At 37.8% G+C, this 18715-nt stretch overlaps 2 protein-coding genes across 3 annotated transcripts in view; one reads left to right on the top strand and one right to left on the bottom strand.

Annotated features, from left to right (window-relative positions):
- camk2n1a (calcium/calmodulin-dependent protein kinase II inhibitor 1a) overlaps positions 1-1155 on the top strand; it is a 2680-nt gene extending 1525 nt beyond the window's left edge. The window contains exon 2 of the mRNA XM_067452640.1: positions 1-1155. This exon is cut by the window's left edge and continues 501 nt beyond it. The gene's annotated coding sequence lies outside the window, so the exon portion shown is untranslated.
- An 8397-nt stretch (positions 1156-9552) lies between these two features.
- ece2a (endothelin converting enzyme 2a) overlaps positions 9553-18715 on the bottom strand; it is a 101658-nt gene continuing 92495 nt past the window's right edge. The window contains exons 4-5 of one of the 2 annotated variants that reach the window (XM_067453285.1): positions 12917-12988; positions 9553-10623 (exon numbers count right to left, since the gene is read on the bottom strand). In XM_067453285.1, coding sequence (XP_067309386.1) covers positions 10336-10623; positions 12917-12988 — 360 coding nt within the window. In that variant the 3' untranslated portion in view covers positions 9553-10335. The remainder of the gene's footprint in view (positions 10624-12916; positions 12989-18715) is intronic. The other variant, XM_067453286.1, reaches the window with a different exon arrangement.

Raw genomic sequence — 18715 nt, 5'->3', positions numbered from 1 at the left:
TCTCACACACAAACACACACACACACACACACACACGCGTGGATCTGCCTTTGAGCGTCGACTTCAATTCGACTGCCGCTTTTAGAGACATTTTAGGCTTCACACAAACACACAAAGATATTGAGCTCCCATAATGATAATTGAACTATATGTACGGATGGTGCAATGTGAATATTTTCTTTCGCTGTTTTGCATCATGTTCTTTTTCAGAAAGTGAGAATATGATCATACACATGCCCACAGGTGTTGAAGCGTATAGTCTTTGAAGCGTCGTTTGCTGATCTATTGTTTTGCGCACCTGCGCCACGGATTCACATCATCAGTACAGCACAGAGGAACATTGTGCATCACCACCTCGTGTAATTAAACCAACATGAATGCATCTTGGTTTCTTCCAAGCCCTTTTATGTTTTATATATTTCGATTTTTTTCATCAGCTCCTCATTATTTATTTTATTTTATTTTAATTTGTCGTGTCCATCTCTTTGCATGAACTTTCACTCCGGTGCCAACAGAGGTGCCACCATGAATCCTACCCTGGCACGCTTCTTTTTGAAAGAAAAAAAAAATCATATTTGTATTTTTATATCTAAATATTTGTTATTTAAAATTATATGCTAGTATGTTGTCTTAAAGATTCATCAACAAGGATGTTTATATTTCAGAGAAAAATCTTTAGACGGGGACGAGAGGATAATTCAGTTTGGTTGGGATGGTTTTTTTTAAAAGACTTGATGAATGAATGTTTCTCTGGTTTTTTTGCACACCTACACATCTGTGTTGAACTACTGTTATATGGAAATCGTAAACTGTGACTTGAGCTTTGTTGAATTTGTTAGAAAAATGGCGATATTAGAAATCTACTGCACTGTTTACGGATATCTTCAAATGACTTGTTATTTGACAGGTTTTTGGACATTACGTTTCTTTCGTTGATTTTATTTGAATTTTTTGCTTTGTTTTGTACCATTATTCTAAAGAAACTGACTATGGTTTGTTGTGCATGACACCTTAATACTTTTCAATAATGGAACATCGTTTTATTAAGCAAAAAAGCAACAAAAAATGTCATGACATTCTAAGAATGAATCATTGCATATTAAAATACCATTTTCACTGTATTTGGTGAACTAATAAATGGTGGAAGAACACGCATATGGATTTCTGTCGTCATTTGACTGCATTACAGAGGTAAACAAGTCTGACACACATATTTATTTCGAGGCTGGTAAACCCATCTGAATTTAGGAACAGGCATTCTAATAAACAAGACTTGATGTTTGCATCTCAGCTGAGCTAATAAAAAAGACTATCTATAAAGTGATGAAACAACTGTCACATGTTTAAAAATATCCCCTTGCAGTTTTAAATGACCAAGATCAAGCTGTTGTCATCTAATGAAATATTAAAAGCAGGATGGCGGTTTGTTTGCTGGTTAAAAGTGTCTTCACATCCTGATAGCAATCACTAAGTTAAGTGGTCTAAATGTATTTATATGTTGATATATCCTATGCAAACATAAAATGTTTGTCCAATCATTGCGTTCAGACCGAATGTCCTATCTGGCTGTCAACATATGTATTTCCATAACAACTATTTCATCACTTATCCTATCAAGAGTATTGAAAATCACACATCATGTTTACACCAAACACAGTAACATCTAATGCAGTTAAATTTCACAGCAATATTGGTGTTGATCACCCTGCTTGAGCAGACATCACACATCATTAGCGGTGCAAACGAAACAGCAGCCTTTACAGTTCCACCTCTACCAAAACAACCAGCACATGCTGTTCATGCCATATTACTGCCATTTGGACGAGATGGAAACCCATGACTCGAATTTATGGGTTTCAATGGCAACACTATCAACACCGAAAATGAATCTGCAGCAGTCAAGTAAGTTGTTTATGTTCATTATTATTGTAATGTTATGTGCTTTGAGACATGAGGTAGTTTCACGGCGTCTCTCGTCTCATGATGTGTTTTGAAGGAGGCGTGACTTTGGAGACGCTCTGAAGGAAGTATCTCATGCTTTCAAAGCTAATTTGCTATTGCTAGCCGCACTGAAAATCGCCTACCTTTAACGTCTCCATATAATTCATGGAACTGCCATCCTCTTTCAGCCTGTTATCTCCTCACAGATCTTTAGTGTTGGAGTTGTCTAAGAGGATGAAACTATATGGAGAGAGCTCCAGGCCTATATTTCCCAAAGGACGCAGTGAAGTTTGGCACCAGTTCTGATGCCCGCGTAATCACGCTCAGACTGATCTCAGGCTAAGCTCACGGTTATGATGTCAGGGAAATTGTTCCTGTGGCATAAGGTTTTATGAGAGCTTAGAGCTGTGCTGCTACAATTACTTGAGGACCTTCTGCACATCGACATTGGAAGATGGATTATAGACCTTGATGTAGCAGACAAGAAAATAATTTGACTGTTTCCTTGAAATCTTTAAAGGGGTAGCACATCCTAATATTAAAATCCAGTCATCATTTACACAGCCTAATGTCATTTAAAAAATGTATGACATTCTTTCATCTGGAACACAAAATAAGATATTTTGAAAATAGATTTTTGGCCATACCATAAAAGCCAATTTGGACCACTGTTGTTTGGACCTCAATGTTCTTCAAGGTATCTTATTTTTATGTTTCGTAGAAGAAAGAACAGGTTTGGCGCACCAGGGTGTATAAGGCTATGCTCACACTATAAGCTTTAGTCAATTCCAATTAATTGCTCAGATCCTATTTTTTTTTATAGCTGTTCATGTTGTTTTAAATTTGGCCAATATCAGATTCCAGTGTGAATAGGTCCTGGACTGACCCGTATGCACAAAAGAACAATAAAAATACGTCCCGCAGAACCGTCACACAGAGAACATTAAAGTAAGTATTAACTTAATAGTGTTATCAGCCACCGAATGGTGTACAAAAAAGAGAGCGGAGTTTTTAAACATTTATGATACGACCCTTTATATTTTGCTTGCATATAGAGCTGTCACTATAATACTTGAGTTCTGACACATCACTGTCCTTCAAGTGTCCACCTATCGCAACTCTCATGAGTGCAGAGTTCTGACGAATGTTGATCTACAGTGACGTCAAAGTCGCACGAATTCCGATGACTGTTCAGACTGAGGTCGCACTGCAAAACATCTGATCTGTACGGATTTAGGACCCCATATGGAAGTCTACGTTCAGACTGTCAGTCCAAATCCGATTTTTGTGTATATCAGATTGAAATGTTAACAAATTTAGCAAGTGTGAACGGCAAAAATCACATGAAATTCCATTTCAATCCATTTCGAGCAACATATGTGGTTTTAAATCCTATTCAAAATGCATTTCTGGAAATCTATTTCATAATGCTCTGATCGGATTTTGTTTTATGTGGCTTTCTCATGCCATGCAAAAGTCAGACATTGTTGCATTGTCTTGTGTTGTTGCAAAGTACAGGCCGAACAGAGACAATATAACAGAGACATGTTTTGTAACTGGTTGAGACGACAGCAAGGAAGTCGCTCATAACAGCAGAGGCGGACTGTGGTGGAGTATTTTTACTTTATACTCAAGCAAATTTTTAAGTATATAGTTTGTGTTTTTCTTTAGAAAACTTTTACTTCACTGCATTTCAAAGCATAATATATAATGTCATACATTTTACTGGACTGCATTTCATTAAAAAAGTTGTTGTTTTCTTTCATTTAATACTTAATTGCACTAAAAATTTAGTACTTTCTTACTTGTACTTAGTAAAACTTAAAATACTTTTACTTGAGTAAAAGTATACTACATTTTTAATGTAATTAAGTATTAAATAATATTCAATATGAAATGTATTTGTGTAAAAAGTACAATATTATGTCTTGGAAATAAACATTTTCCGAAGAAGAACACTGATAAAAGTACATAATTGAAAATAGGGCCGGCGTCTGTGTCCGGGCGTCGTAATAATAGTCCCGTCGCTGGCGAGGCGTGTTTGCGTAACAATCGCTCCAGCGGCCGTGCTCAGCTCCACAACACTCTGTCCTGCTCTGCTTCATACAGTTAAGTCAATAACCGCATCCATGAACATGATTTCTGCCGAGTTCTATATTCCACCGGGTGTGAGGTGAAGACCACATGTCCCAAGATTCTGCACTCAAACTTGGCCATTTTTTTTAATAAGCGCCCTCTAGCGGACGGAAAAATTACATAGTGCAGATTTAAAGAACAAGTACTTGAACTAACTTTAGCATGATAAAGACTGCTTATAAGGACCGAAACAAAAAAATGTAGGTGAAAAAGTTAAAGTTTAGTTTGTCTCACCATTCATGGAGAGGGCGGAGTTTATGACCTATACTGCATCCAGCCACCTAGGGGGATCGAGATGCATTGACTTCACTTTTTCACTTTTGTGAACAGTCAAAGTGGCACAAATCGGATTTGAAAAATATTAGATTCCATGTGGTTTGTGCTGTCCACATGGTCATGAGAAAAACAGATCTTTCAAAAAACAGTTACATATGAGCAAAAACCTTTGTTTAACCTGCAGTCTGAATGTATCCTAAATGGCAGAATATTCAATTTTGGGTCAACCCAAGCATTTGGCAGACACATTTACACAAAAGCGACTTAGGATAATTCCCACTTCACTGACCAATGCCAACAGTCATCATCAGCTTGCAGTATGTCACTTCTCAGACATTCCAAGTCGGCGAAAACAAGTGACACCAGTGGCACAGTAATGCACTGATCCGACAAAACCTGCAGATCATATCAGTTGCCATTGTTTGGCGTATGTCAGAGCAGTGTCAATTGGCCTTTACATTGTATTCAAGGTGTACATTCTATAAGTACATAGGGCATGAACCAATGACCTTGGTGTTGATAGCAGCCTGGCACCATGCTCTCCTATGAGCTACAGGAATGATTGTTTACAGGAATCTGACTTTCTCTTTAATATAAGATCTGGTACCTTAAACACATGATAAGCAGACATGGTTAGTGGTCATTTCAGATTGTTTTCTCTGGTGACATTATTCATTTATTACTTCCAAACAGCTTGGATAAAGCTGTGTTTACACCAAACACAATAACATCTAATGCAGTTAAATTTCACAGCAATATTGATGTTTTCCTTCATCACACCCCCAATACAATGTGTGTGATTCTACCGCAAGAGAATCAATGGCTTTTATCCGTGATCCGTGATGCGCCCACGATTGGCCTTTGGGTCAGCCACGTCCGATGTGTGCAATGAGGCTCAGGATCCATCTGGAAACAAGTCAGGCTTACCTAAATCAATTTAAACTCCAATACTCATCCAATCCCGATAAGGTTCTATAACTCCATTTGACCTAAGCACTAAAATTTTCAAATGATTTTTTAGCTGATCAATGTCAGTTTAACCTCCACGGTCATCACAGACCCCCGGCGTCTGTGCGCGTTTATTCGAAAAGACTCAACGAGGTTCTCACACAGCAGAAAGTCCATCAGTCAGTTACTCAACCGCAGTCAAGGGCACTCAGCTTCACCATCTCAGTCTATTAATACACCTTCATGGCTGTTGCAGTGTTCCTGAACGGCTCCAATGCCCAGGGGAATCCTTACCGCTTCACACAGGCTGCTCAGAGCTGGAGATTACTGATACACTATCTGAACAGACAGGCGGCCCGCGGCAGCTCTGGAGTGACTGAGCGACGCTGTGGCCTGACCCAATATGGAAAGCCCAACTCTCGGCAGATAATGGCAGCGTGATAACGGAAGAAAGAGGGAGAGATGACATTCTGAGATTCTCAAAGAACGAGCTCTCTGCCGGAAGAAACGAAAAGTGAGGAAGTCGTTTGATTTAAGAGCATTGTCCTTGCTTTATTCCAGCTCGTAGCTTTGAGTTGGTGCTCCTTCCTTTGATCTCCTTCATTAGAGATAAGAACATATTCTATAGCTGCAAATCCTCATTTAACACCACTGCGAGTCAACATGGAGGTGTTTAAACTGGATCGTATAAATCATAAATATATAGAAAATGATGCCACTGAAGTACAGCAAAAATACTTTTTTACTTTTTCTACTTTTAATTAGGCATTGGCTAGAGACAACAGAAAAATGAAGATCGGGTCAAACGGGATATGGGAAGTCTCATTCACCGCTCTGCTTTACAGTTATTATCCAAGGCCATGAAGGATCCTGGTTGGCCCTGTTGAAACATTTCTAATATCCAATCATGTTTTAGGATTAGGTTCAGGGATTGGCTTGGGATTTAACATTTATATGATTATCCTATCATTTTGCTTGATTTTAGGGATAGTTTATGGATTAGAAATGGAGTTGGAACTATGACAGGAATGTTGTTCCAGAACCTGCAACTCTTCTGCAGTCTTACGACAGTGACAGACTGATACGTAATATTTAAAATACATAAATAGTTGGCGGCATTTGCCAATTATAATATATGCCCATATCAATATTTGGCTACATCAGCTGAGATTGTTATTTTACCCTTATACCTGTGCCACAAAACAGGTAATTTTGTGAAAATATTGTAAAAGTTGTAAACATTGTATATTGTAAACATTCACGTATACACAGCTCTCTATGCCATTGTAAAACACATATCAGTCTACAAATACATTACAATATAATTTAGATTTTTGATCTCATTACATACACATAACAGAGATGTGACACCAAGGATAACAGAGTTTGGTAAGTAATCAATTATGTCTTGAAGTGATGCCCTCTGTGCCAAAAAAATCTGTTTTGACCTTAACAGCAGTAGTGACCAAACACACACACACACACACACACACACACACACACACACACACACACACACACACACACACACACACACACACACACACACACACACACACACACACACACACACACACTTGTTTTTTGTGAAATGTGGGGACATGGTTTTCATACAATACAAAGCGTATTATCTATCCCCCTCACTGCCCCTGCAGTGTGTGTGTGTGGGGGGGACATTCTGTATTTTTACTTTTTTCAAAAAAACAACAACATCCTGTATGATTTATAAGCCTTTTGAAAAGTGGGGACATGGGTAATGTCATATTTCACCCTCTCCTTGTAATACCTGTCATTCCCTATGTCATTATACACATTTGTGTCCTGATATATCACAAAAACAAGCACACACACGTTTCTGTCCGTGACGTAGCTTAGTTAAATGTTTACCCTAGCGTTGTCAGTGGATCGGCTGTGAGCAGGGTTTATGTGTCTGGTATCAATACCACGCTGCTGTTGTTGCCGCCGCTGCTGGATGATGATGATGATGATGTAATGGTGTGTCCTGACCCCTCCCCCCAGCTGAACAACAGCACACATTTGTCCCTACAGGAACATGAGCCTGAAAAGATCTTTAAAGAATGATTTGAAGGGTCATATTATCATTTTGGATCATTTTCTTGTGGGTAGTGACAATAATAGTGACAACAAACAATAACAAGCAATCTGTCAAAATAGGCAATTAAGTCCATCCATCCATCCATCCATCCATCCATCCATCCATCAAAAATGTAGCATTATCGTCAATACAACAACTGTTTATGACATTTAAAAGCCACATTATTCAATTCAATTTGGTGAGAAAGAACCATACAAGGACTGACACCAACTCAGAAAACATCTTTCAAGCAGACTACTGAAATTATCCAATCAATTATTCAAAAGTACATTATTAAAGTTCATGGTCTGAAATGCCACTCTAAAGTAAAACTCGCGTCGCAAGGGTGTAGACAAAACATAATCAGCCATTAGACTGATCAGGGTCTCCTGTTCCCCGCAGCAGCTTTATGGTGTTTAGACAGCAATAAGTTCCAGAAGAACCATTACACAGCATGGCGTGAGGATACGATCACAGAACAAATCTACACCTGATACCTACGGCTCACCTGATACCAGGGGCCATCTGATACCCTCCCTGCCCTGACGTCATTTCTTAGTGCTTCGGTGAAGGGGAAAGACCTGTGACTACATCATCAGCTTTCACAGATGAAGCATTCAATCTGGACACGATCAACTCTGAACTAAATGTTTATGAAACTGCTACTGGTATAAGAACCATTGCCATTTATTAACAATTATTAACCGTTACTTTAAGGATAGGGTTAGGGCTTCAAAAACCATCCCTTCAGAATTAATCTGGGTGCATAACTCATCCCACATGGACATTAAGTTTTGTGCTATTACTTTTTTTAATTGATCAAACTTCCAATTTCCCTAGAAGACAGCTAAAGTGGATGAGAAAAAAATCCCATAGATTTACCCAAGCATAACTAAGGATAAAAATACCATACTTTTAGATGGCTTTTTATTAAGAAACCATAGGAACCGATCAGAAACACCTAGTAATGCCATGGGAAACATTCACAACATGAAGTGGGTGCTTTGGGCTCTTCTGATTTAAGACTAACCTTCCTCTATTTACTACTAAAAATCACAGGGTAACATTTCAATCTATGTTCACATTGGCACACAGGAAGCTGTTCTGAAATCCAGGCACCTTCCTCAAATCTTAAAAATAGACAGTAATTACATTCCAGAGCTAAATTAAAAATAGATGATTTCTGGTTTATTAATGGCCTCCTCCGATTCACTGCAGCCATTCCTCATCCAAAACAGCGCGCGCACGCACACACACGTCTGTCATATTCTGGCACACAGCAGGGTTGTTTGTTTTCTGTCTGTTTATTTGTTGTTTGAGAAGCTTTTGTGACAGATTTGTCTCTGCACAAGTGTGCAGATGTCAAGCACTCAACCTTGTCATACCAATCAACACAATCACACAGAGAAATAGGCCAGAGAGAGAGAGAGAGAGAGAGAGAGAGAGAGAGAGAGAGAGAGAGAGAGAGAGAGAGAGAGAGAGAGAGAGAGTTAAACTACACATGAAAGAGTCCTAAAAATCATGGTATAAAACCTTTTAAAAAACAGACAAGATATTTGTTTACAAGCTTATTGTTGCTCCAAGTCGATGTATTGAAGCAACTCAAAACCGATAGTAGCGTACAAGTCAAACATGGCATTTCAGTTCATTGGACATTGAAGGAAAGGAACACACTAAGTTTTTGGGACTTTAGCTTATTCACCGTATCCCTCAGTAAGATAAGTCCATACATACAATTTTTATCACCGTGCGTGCCATAACTCTGTCTGACGCACCGCTAGCCAAGATTAGCACAAAGACTGGAGGTAAACGGTTCCGTCTGGCCTATAGCTCAATAAGTGACAAAATAATGCCACCATTTTACTATTTACATGTGTACTGTTACACCGTGTACTAAGGCTGAAGGAAAATGGAAACTTGCCATTTTCTAGACCGATATGTCTAGGAACTTTACTCTCATTCCTGCGTGATAATCAAGGAACTGTCCTGCCGTACCATGAGTGCAGCGGTGCAATGATACCACGCAGCTCCTGAAAAAAACTCCCCAGCACACTTCCTGTGCAAGCAGGTTGTCATGTTGTCTATGTTGATGAAAGTTAGCCTATTTTCAGATGCTTTGTGATTTCATCACACCGCTGCACACATGGTACGGCAGGACAGTTCCTTGATTATTAAGCAGGAGTATAGTTCCTAGACATATCGGTCTAGAAAATCTTTTTTTTTTTCTATCGGGGCTTGGTACACGATGTAACAGTACACATTACAAAAATTGGTCTTGTGCGAGGCTACGCAATGTGTGTGTGCTCATGAAACTCTACAAGCACCGCGGCTTACTCCGATGTTATCGAACAGTACACATTACAACATGTTAATAGGAAAATGCTTTATTTTGTCACTTATTGAGCAGTAGGCTAGATGGAGCCATTTACCTCCAGTCTTTGTGCTAAGCTAGGCTTGCAGTGCGTCAGACAGAGTTATGACACGCATGGAGATAAAAATGGTATGTATGGACTTATCTAACTCTGAGCTGAGGGGTACGGTGAATAAGCCAAAGTCACAAAAGTTCGGCATGTTCCTTTAAGAGAAGTGGCTGTGTCATCTTAATGTCACCAGAAAAACAGAGCGATCCATTTTTAGGCCAGCAAAGTGTTAAAGGGATAGTTCACCCAAAAATGAAAATTCTGTCATCATTTACTCACCCACGTAATTTCAAAAACCTGTTTGAGTTTCTTTCCTCCCTGAATCACAAAAGTATATGAAAGTAAATTAAAAAACATTGAATGTTTTGTTCCACGGAAGAAATACATTTGGAACGCGAGTGAGAAAACGATTACATTTTTGGGTGAACAAATCTATTAGGATAGGAGCATAAAAAATATTAATAAAGAAGTATGTACAACTTCGGTCAGCAGTCTCTTGATCGCATGCTGTATAAGTCCCTATAATCCAATGTTATTCAGGAAGTCCTCAGAATCCACTTCCTGAAATTTGACATCAGTCGGTGAAGCCTCGGTTTCCTCGAGCAGTCTCTTCTCTAATGCAGCATCCTCTGGGCTAAGCTCCTCCCCTTTGGTGAGAACATACAGGAAGTAGTGGAAGCTGCTGCCATAGTGATAGTGCTTGATAGACCAGTCGTACTTTGCTCGAGCGTAGAGTCGCTTACGGAAATGTGGCTGCGCAAATGTAACAGAGATGAAACGGCCTCCGGGTTTCAGAACACGGCTGACCTGTGGGGCAAAACAAATCACCTGATTACTATTATTATTATTATGAGCGTTACCCACATTATTGTCATCATTACATATGATAATCTCGACCATCTTTATTTCCAGATAAATATCAAGTCTGGAATTGGATTAGATATTAAAGGGTTAGGTCCTAAAACCTAAAAGGAAAAAGTCATAAAAAGCCTTAACCTAGAAAGTCATCATTTGCTCACCTTGGTGGTGTTCTCTATGTCGTTTGCCCTTCTTTTGTTTTTCAGACCACAAAAGTATTTTCGAAAAAAATGTTCCACCAGCACTCGTCAATATAATGGCAGTGACCAGCTTCAAACAGAGTGATTCCATGCAACACATGCTGTATATTCCAAGTGTTCTGGCGGTATAAGAAATTGAATGCATTATTTAAAGAAAATCTTGCCCTTGGCCATTGGTCTTGTGCGAGGCTACGCAACGTGTGTGTGCTCATGAAACTCTACAAGCACCGCCGTTTACTCCGACTCACCCAGAGAAAGCACACCATTTGTGAGAAATCAAGATGAATAAAATAGCGACATGAAATACGACCCATGTACTTCTTGTCTGAGGTGAATATAGCTGTTCAAGAAGTTATAGCAACCCGTAAACTGTCATTCTGACTGTCATCAGAAAAATGGAGTTCCCATCTGGAGATATTCAACTCAGTGAAGAAAAGTGAACTGCAGTACTAATAGTCTCACAAACACACACATTGCATGGCCATGCACAGAGGACAAACAGTCATGGCCAGGATTTTCTTGAGATAATACATGAAATTTCCTGTATACCCCAAAACACTTGGAATATACAGCATGTGATGCGTGGAATCACTCTGTGATACTTTTGCTGTTTTTTTTTTAAAGCTTGATGCTGACTGTTATCCACTGCCATTATATGGACGAGCGCAAACAAGATATATATATTTTTAATTTCTCCTTTAGTTGCCCGGAAAAAAAAGAAAGAAGGGCATACTGCATTATAACAACACTAGGGTAAGTAAATAATGACCATTTTCATTTTAGGATGAACTATCCCTTTAAAATTCTACGACAAACTTTTCATTGTATTATATTTGCTGTGTAATTTGAATGTGACATTGTGATTGGAATTACTTCCACCCATGCTGAACCTTCAATAGAATCAACTTAAATCACTTTTTAATGGATTATATGCTAATCCTCTATGGGGAACTGAAGTTGCAGATTTATCTTTCAAAAACTCTCACAGATGCAGCGAGGAGAAAAATGCAACACAATGTACCTTACAGCTACGTTTTGATGTGTGTATATGGGTTTAGTAACTGCAGGTTTACTTTATGGACAAAACCAAAATTGACACCCACTGAAGACATAGAGGGACATTTTACATCAAAAGTAAAAATAAAACATAATAATGTAAATTGTTTCTAATACTGCTAAAAGCCTTTAAGTTTTAGTGTAAGTATGTAATATACACTGTTAAAAAAGGCAAATTTTGAACTTTTGTAGTACAATCGACTTAGATGTTTAAGTTATTTCAACTTAAATTATGTTAAACTGACTTTAAAAAATTAGTTACATCTTGTATAACTTATGTTTAACATTTCTTAACTTATTTTGATGAGTTAAAACAATGTAAAAACATATGTTGTCATAACTTATTGAACATATAATTTTTTACAGTGTACAGAAAGCTTTAGTTAAAAAAATATGACCCCAGTGTTTTTTATGTTCATGAGCATGCATGTTTACACTATTGTAATGGTTTTAAAAAGTCTTTTATGCTCACCAAAGCTGCATATATATTTGATAAAATAATACACAGTCAAAACTGTAAGGATGTGAAGTATTCCTACAATACTTATCTACAATACCTATATTTTAATATGTTTTAAAATGTAATTTATTCCTGTGATCAAAGCTGAATTACTCCAGTCTTCAGTGTCACATCATCCTTCAGAAATCATTCTAATATGCTGATTTGATGATCAAGAAATATTTCTTATTATAATCAATGTTGAAAACAGTTGTGCAGCCTAATATTTTCTTGTGGAAACTGATACTTTTTCAGCATACCTCGATGAATAGAAAGTAAAAAATAGCATTTATTAAAAAAGATATATAAAAAATTTGTAAATGTGTAAATGTGTGTGATCAATCAAATGCTTTGTTGAATAAAAGTAATAATTTTGTATACTGACTTTGAATAGTAGTGTATTTGTGCCCATGAGCATGTTGTGAGTGTGAGTTGTTGAGTGCGTGTGTATGTAGTTAGCATACATGAGTGTGAGCACATCACGTGCCTCTGCCACCCATTCTTCATCTGCCTGAAGAAATGAATAATTCACACTTTCTGGTGTCAACATGGAATCTGCCTAGAGTGTGAGAGAAGAAAGAGAGAAAAGAAAGAGAAACTTCCAGACTTCCACTGAAAACGCAACAGGAATGAGAAGAAAGTCAGTCTTTCTCTCAGTTTAAAATAAATTAATGTTTTCTAGTTAGCTAACCTCTATGTTTCCATCCACCTGTTTTTATTTGAATTTGGGGATATTGCATTAAAAAAACCCAGATGGAAATAAGATGTGTGTATATTCTAAAGCAATAGACAATTGAGAAAACATGAGCATATGATGGAAACACATTTACCAAAATAAATCCCTTGACAACAAAACTCGCATGACTTTACATCAGCAGAGGATGTGATTGGATACCTGGCCGAATCAGGACTCATTTCAATGCACAGCATCTCAAATGTTGGTTTGATCATTTTGAAATGCCTGAGCCAAAGTCTGTCCTCAGAATGACTTGGCATAATGTCCTTCCAGAAGTCTCACATGATTGCATTCCCAAACACCAGGCATCAGCCTCCGAACGCAAGATAACATGACAGCATTTATTGCATTTCGTCTGTGGCTTCCCTGTTTGCAATAATTATTTTCATTACAGATTTTGTGCCAATTTCCCAGGAAGTGACGATTTTGTTCTATCGAACGCATGGAATGGAAACGCTGCTTTATTTGCAAATGTTTTATGTCATATTCTGATTCTGCAAGTTAAATTTGAAACAGAATAAGCAGGGCTTGACATTACCCGCGACTGTGGCTATTTTCACTGGCCACAATTTTGACAGATACAATGGGGGAAAACGGCCATATAGATTTTTTTTTTATAGATCTCATAATTTGGCAACAGGTACAGTGGTGGCCAAAATGATTAGAACACCTAACAGATCTGAAAATATTGCTTTTTGCTTCAAAAACATGATTTCGTTTTATAACGTTCATGAAACATGCAGGTGGTTACTCTGACCATCAAATAGAAGATCAGTGAGTCGTACTGTTTTCATCCACTTTTAATTTGAATATTTGGAATGTTCACCTTTTGCAGCAATTACAGCAGCACATCTCTCTGCATATTGTCAATATATTTCTTCTTTAACACCAATGTTATCCCATGCCTTCTGCAACTGAAGCCAATAGCTTTCCTTTGAATGCACAATAGATCTGTCCAGTTCATTTTCCAACTATTTTCCATTTGCTCAATGGGGTTGAGGTCCGGACTTTGAGGGGGCCAGTCCATAATTTTCAATATTCCATTCAGAAGAATGCTTTGGGTCATTGTCCTCTTGGAAAATAAATCCAGGCCCAATATGATGACCCCCCAGATGCCAAGTGTTCTACTCATTTTGGCCACCACTGTATATTAGGCTGCTGTCACTTTAAGATGTGACGCACGGACCCCTTATACTGATTACACGTTTTCTTTCTCAACTGTTTATGTTCACTTAACATAACTGACTATGTTTTTGTGAATACTCACCAAGACTGGCATTTGGACATTATTTTTGCGTGTATTTCACGGGTTAACCATAATAAGCAGCGAAAAAGAACTACATTTAGTACTGAGAGGTGGTTTAATGTGCGCACACTTTGGGTTCTTAGCCCAAAATCTGCGGGAATGAGTAAAATTATACCACGTAGAAATTCAAGCCCTGTAACACCAACAACATTTATCCGGAGCAAATGAAACCAGTGAGTGAGGGGAGGCGGGTTTGTGTGTCAACTTGCTGTCGGAGAGATGAGAGTGTATCTATTCTGCAGAAAATTAGTATTGGAAGCATTTCCAATATTTCAGTATCAATATGTTTTGGAAAAAAAAATATTTTTTGACAACACATTACACTTAGTTTATTAATTCAATGCCTTTTAAAAAGACTACAACTGAAACATTTACATAATTTAACTCGCCGAATTCATTAGGTTACACGTCACTGCTGTAATTCAACCATATTTGGTAGGTTGGTGAATCTTAATGTCACATTAAGATGACAGACACTACCCAACCAATGGCATTAAAGACACAATAACGGTAATAACATGATCATTCTTCCGATTTCTAGTTTATTTTTTATTTGTCAAAGCAAGCAGACCTGCTTTTCCTGCGACAGTAAAATCCATCAACCACGGTTGCTTCTCTTAGCCAGCAACATCCCAGCATGAAACATAGTGAACATGACACTAAACAGTTTCTCCTGGGTGAAGTGCAGGATCTGGAGGCGAATCAGATGATCTCAGCTCGCCGTTAGCAGCTGATGAGACAAATGATCAGGTTTATTGATCTCTCTCACCCTCTGATTAATGACCCTCTGACACCCGCTGGGCCATCCAGAAAATAACCAATCCCGTCTCAAGGTGAACGCTAAACCCTGGATCACGCACATTACAGCCTAATGTACAGCCATACGTCAATGCGCCTCTGGTTTGTTGTTTTGTGTTTCGCTTTGACACGAAAAGACATAAGAACGTACGTGCGAAAGACTGGTTCTTTCAGACATGCCATCTGAATGAGAAAGTAGTGTGGTTAACAGAGAGAGAGGGTTTTCTTCAATGAAAGCCGACCTCATCTGTGATATTACTGACGTTGTTATAATAATTATCTTGCTCCACTTACTGCATATGATGACAGCATCACATCTCTGCTGTTATGGGTCTAACCTGAAGGTCAAAACACTCACGGCACACTGAGGTTCCTGTCCAAAGCCATCATTACAGAGAATGAATTTAAAACAGTGACTATTAACGTCTGGTCTACAGTTATCATTATTTACACACTGCTATTAACTATGATCTGTTGTTTACTTCATGCAAGTTGTATAGCCATCTGAAACAAGGGCCAATCATACTATGGCCTTGATTTAAAATGATTATTGGTATTAATATTAGTTTTTAAATAGAAGCTGCTTGATGACAACTTCTGTAGACGTCTGATGACAGCTATGTAACTTCATATGTACAAAAGCACAACAGAGAAGACAAAACTGTCTAAAAGCCTTGAACGTACACTAGTGTTCAAAAGTTTGGGGTCTGCAAGTTTTTTTTTTTTTTTCTTATGCTCACCAAGCATTTATTTGATCAAAAAATACAGTAAAATAGTAACATTGTGACATATTAAGACATAAGTTTTGTCTTTAAATATTTTAAAATCCAGGTAACACTTTATTTTAGGGTTCAATCATTGCTATTAAAGGGTTAGTTCCCCCAAAAATGAAATTTCTTTCATTAATGACTCGCCAATGTCGCTTCACACCCGTAAGACCACCGTTCATCCTCGAAACACAGTTTAAGATATTTTAGATTTAGTCCGAGGGCTTTCTGTCCTTTGAATGTAAGTGTATCCACACTTTGCTGTTCACGTCCAGAAGGTAATAAAACATCATCAAAGTAGTCCATATGTGACATCAGTTGGTTAGTTAGACTCTTTTGAAGCGTCGACAATATTTTGGTCCAAAAATAGCAAAAAAATATGACTTTATTCAGCATTGTCTACTCTTCCGTGTTCCTGAAATAAAGATTCAAACGGTCATGAATCATGATTTGGATCGCGTGTCAAACTGGCAAACTGCTGAAATCCCGTGACATTGGCGATACGAATCACGAATCAATCTGCTGATTCACAACCGTTTGAATCTTTATTTGAGGTTTGAAAACAAACGCGGAAGAGAAGACAATGCTGAATAAAGTCGTATTCTTTTCTTATTTTTGGACCAAAATGTATTGTCGATGCTTCAAAAGAGTCTAACTAACCAAAACTGAATTTTCAGCATCAATACTCCAGTCTTCAATGTCACATGATCCTTCCGAAAGTATTCTAATATGCTGATTTTGGTACTTTTCTTATTATTATAAAATTTGAAAACAGTTGTGCAGCGTAATATTTTTGTGGAACCATTACACTTTTTTTTTCAGGATTCTTAGTTGAATAGAAAGTTCAAAGTTTGTGTACATTGAGATATTGGGTCACACTAATCTTATTTGTGCATACTAAATGCTACCCATTTAGTATGCTGCCCTTCTCCTGGTGCACTTTTACTGGTGTTTTGTTTTGTCTTTAATTGGATGAAGAACTGCTGACTGCTGAGGAAACTTGCAAAAAAAAATCCTCTGCAAATTGGGGAAGGCTGACAGGGGATTTGTGTGAGAGAGATAAAGAGTTGGGTAAGGTTTGTTATTTTGAAACACACAAATAGTGTGTATGTGTGGAGGTCAGGCTGAAACTATTTACATAGTTTATTTTTTTTTTTTTTTTTTTTTACACAGATACTTTATTTACACTGAATTTTTTTAAGACCAAAAAAATTCACTGTTTATTATCATGTGTTGTCATATTTCCAATTAAAAAAATATAGTTTGTGCGGGCCATACCAAGTAGGATGTCTCTTTGTCCCCTTGGTTACACTATTTTGATGGTCCACTTTAGACCATCTTTAGACCAGAAGTAACTTTGTGTTTTATATGTTGCATTATATCTGCTAAAAGAATTATCTTATGCTTTAAAGTTGTCATTGTGCATTATGAATATTGTTGGCTCTGGTTAAAAGCATTTGCTAATTGAAAGCATGTAAATAATAATAATAACTTAGCGGATTCTTTTATTGACATTACAGAACAAATTTAAGTAGCAATCTTTGTGATCCAAGTCCCAAAACACCCATTTTGATTCGGTGAGTTCTTTAAAATCGGCATGAAACGGAAGATGTGATAGTCTTTTCATTCCTACGGTGACGTATATACCCGAGTGAAATCATCTCAAACAAGAACAAATGTAAGCAGGGCATGAGTTTTTCCATGGAGAATTGGCAGGGGGGTTGTGGTTTGTTTTTGGTTTATCTCATGTAAATGACAGGTTATCCCACCCTCGCTCCAGTAATCAAGTCAGTAGAAAAGAGAAGTTATTTTGATAAAAGATTACGACTACACATACTTTAAAAAATGTATGTGCACAGATAAATCATTTATAGTAAATACTGCAATATTGCATAAATAAGCATCCAAGACAGTGAAAAGGCAGATAATGCTATTACTCATATAGGTCATATGTAACCTTTTTCACCCCGACTTGATGTTTCACACAGAAAAATTGCAGAAAGTAAAATATATCAGCGCTACTTAATTTGGTCTAACCATGCACACAGCCAGGCATGTGAGGTTGCGGAAACGTGTATTTTTATGACCTAGAATCTTCCTCCTGCTTGTTAGCAGCCAGAAAGTACTTTAACAAAGCAACTCCCAGCATCCTCCAGGGGCATTAGTAACAGCATGCTCTCATCTTCATATCGTTGTCTGGTGCTCTTTCTCTTCCCCGGCGTGAATGTCTCCTTCAAGGACCCTGAGCTCAAAGCCACCATCTGCCCAGCAGTGAAGGGCATATGAATGTGTGTGTATGTAAAAAAGCAACATAGAATTGTGGACAGACTATAATGATAGGTTTCTAGTGTGTTAACAGCTGTCATATCAGCACTCAGCCCTCAGGGACTCAAGATCCTTTACGGCCACCGAGAGCAGCCAAATTTTCCAGCAGACGCAATTATCAAACCAACAGTCTGTGAAACTGCACAGGTGATGAGGTCATTTATTCATCCTTCTCCATTAAAGGTGAAGTGTGTTAATCTTGCAATGCGTATATATCTTCATAGGTATTACAGAAAACAATGTTTCATAAAGGTTTCATCATTAATAACGAAGACAAGTGATGCACGAAAATGTTTCTTGAGCATCAAATTAGCATATTTGAATGATTTATGAAAGAACATGTGACACTGAAGA

Source organism: Pseudorasbora parva, chromosome 9 (assembly GCF_024679245.1).
Source record: "Pseudorasbora parva isolate DD20220531a chromosome 9, ASM2467924v1, whole genome shotgun sequence".
Classification (NCBI taxonomy): Eukaryota; Metazoa; Chordata; class Actinopteri; order Cypriniformes; family Gobionidae; genus Pseudorasbora; species Pseudorasbora parva.
Note: the sequence above shows the minus strand (reverse complement) of the source record. Positions and strands in the feature narration are given on the sequence as shown.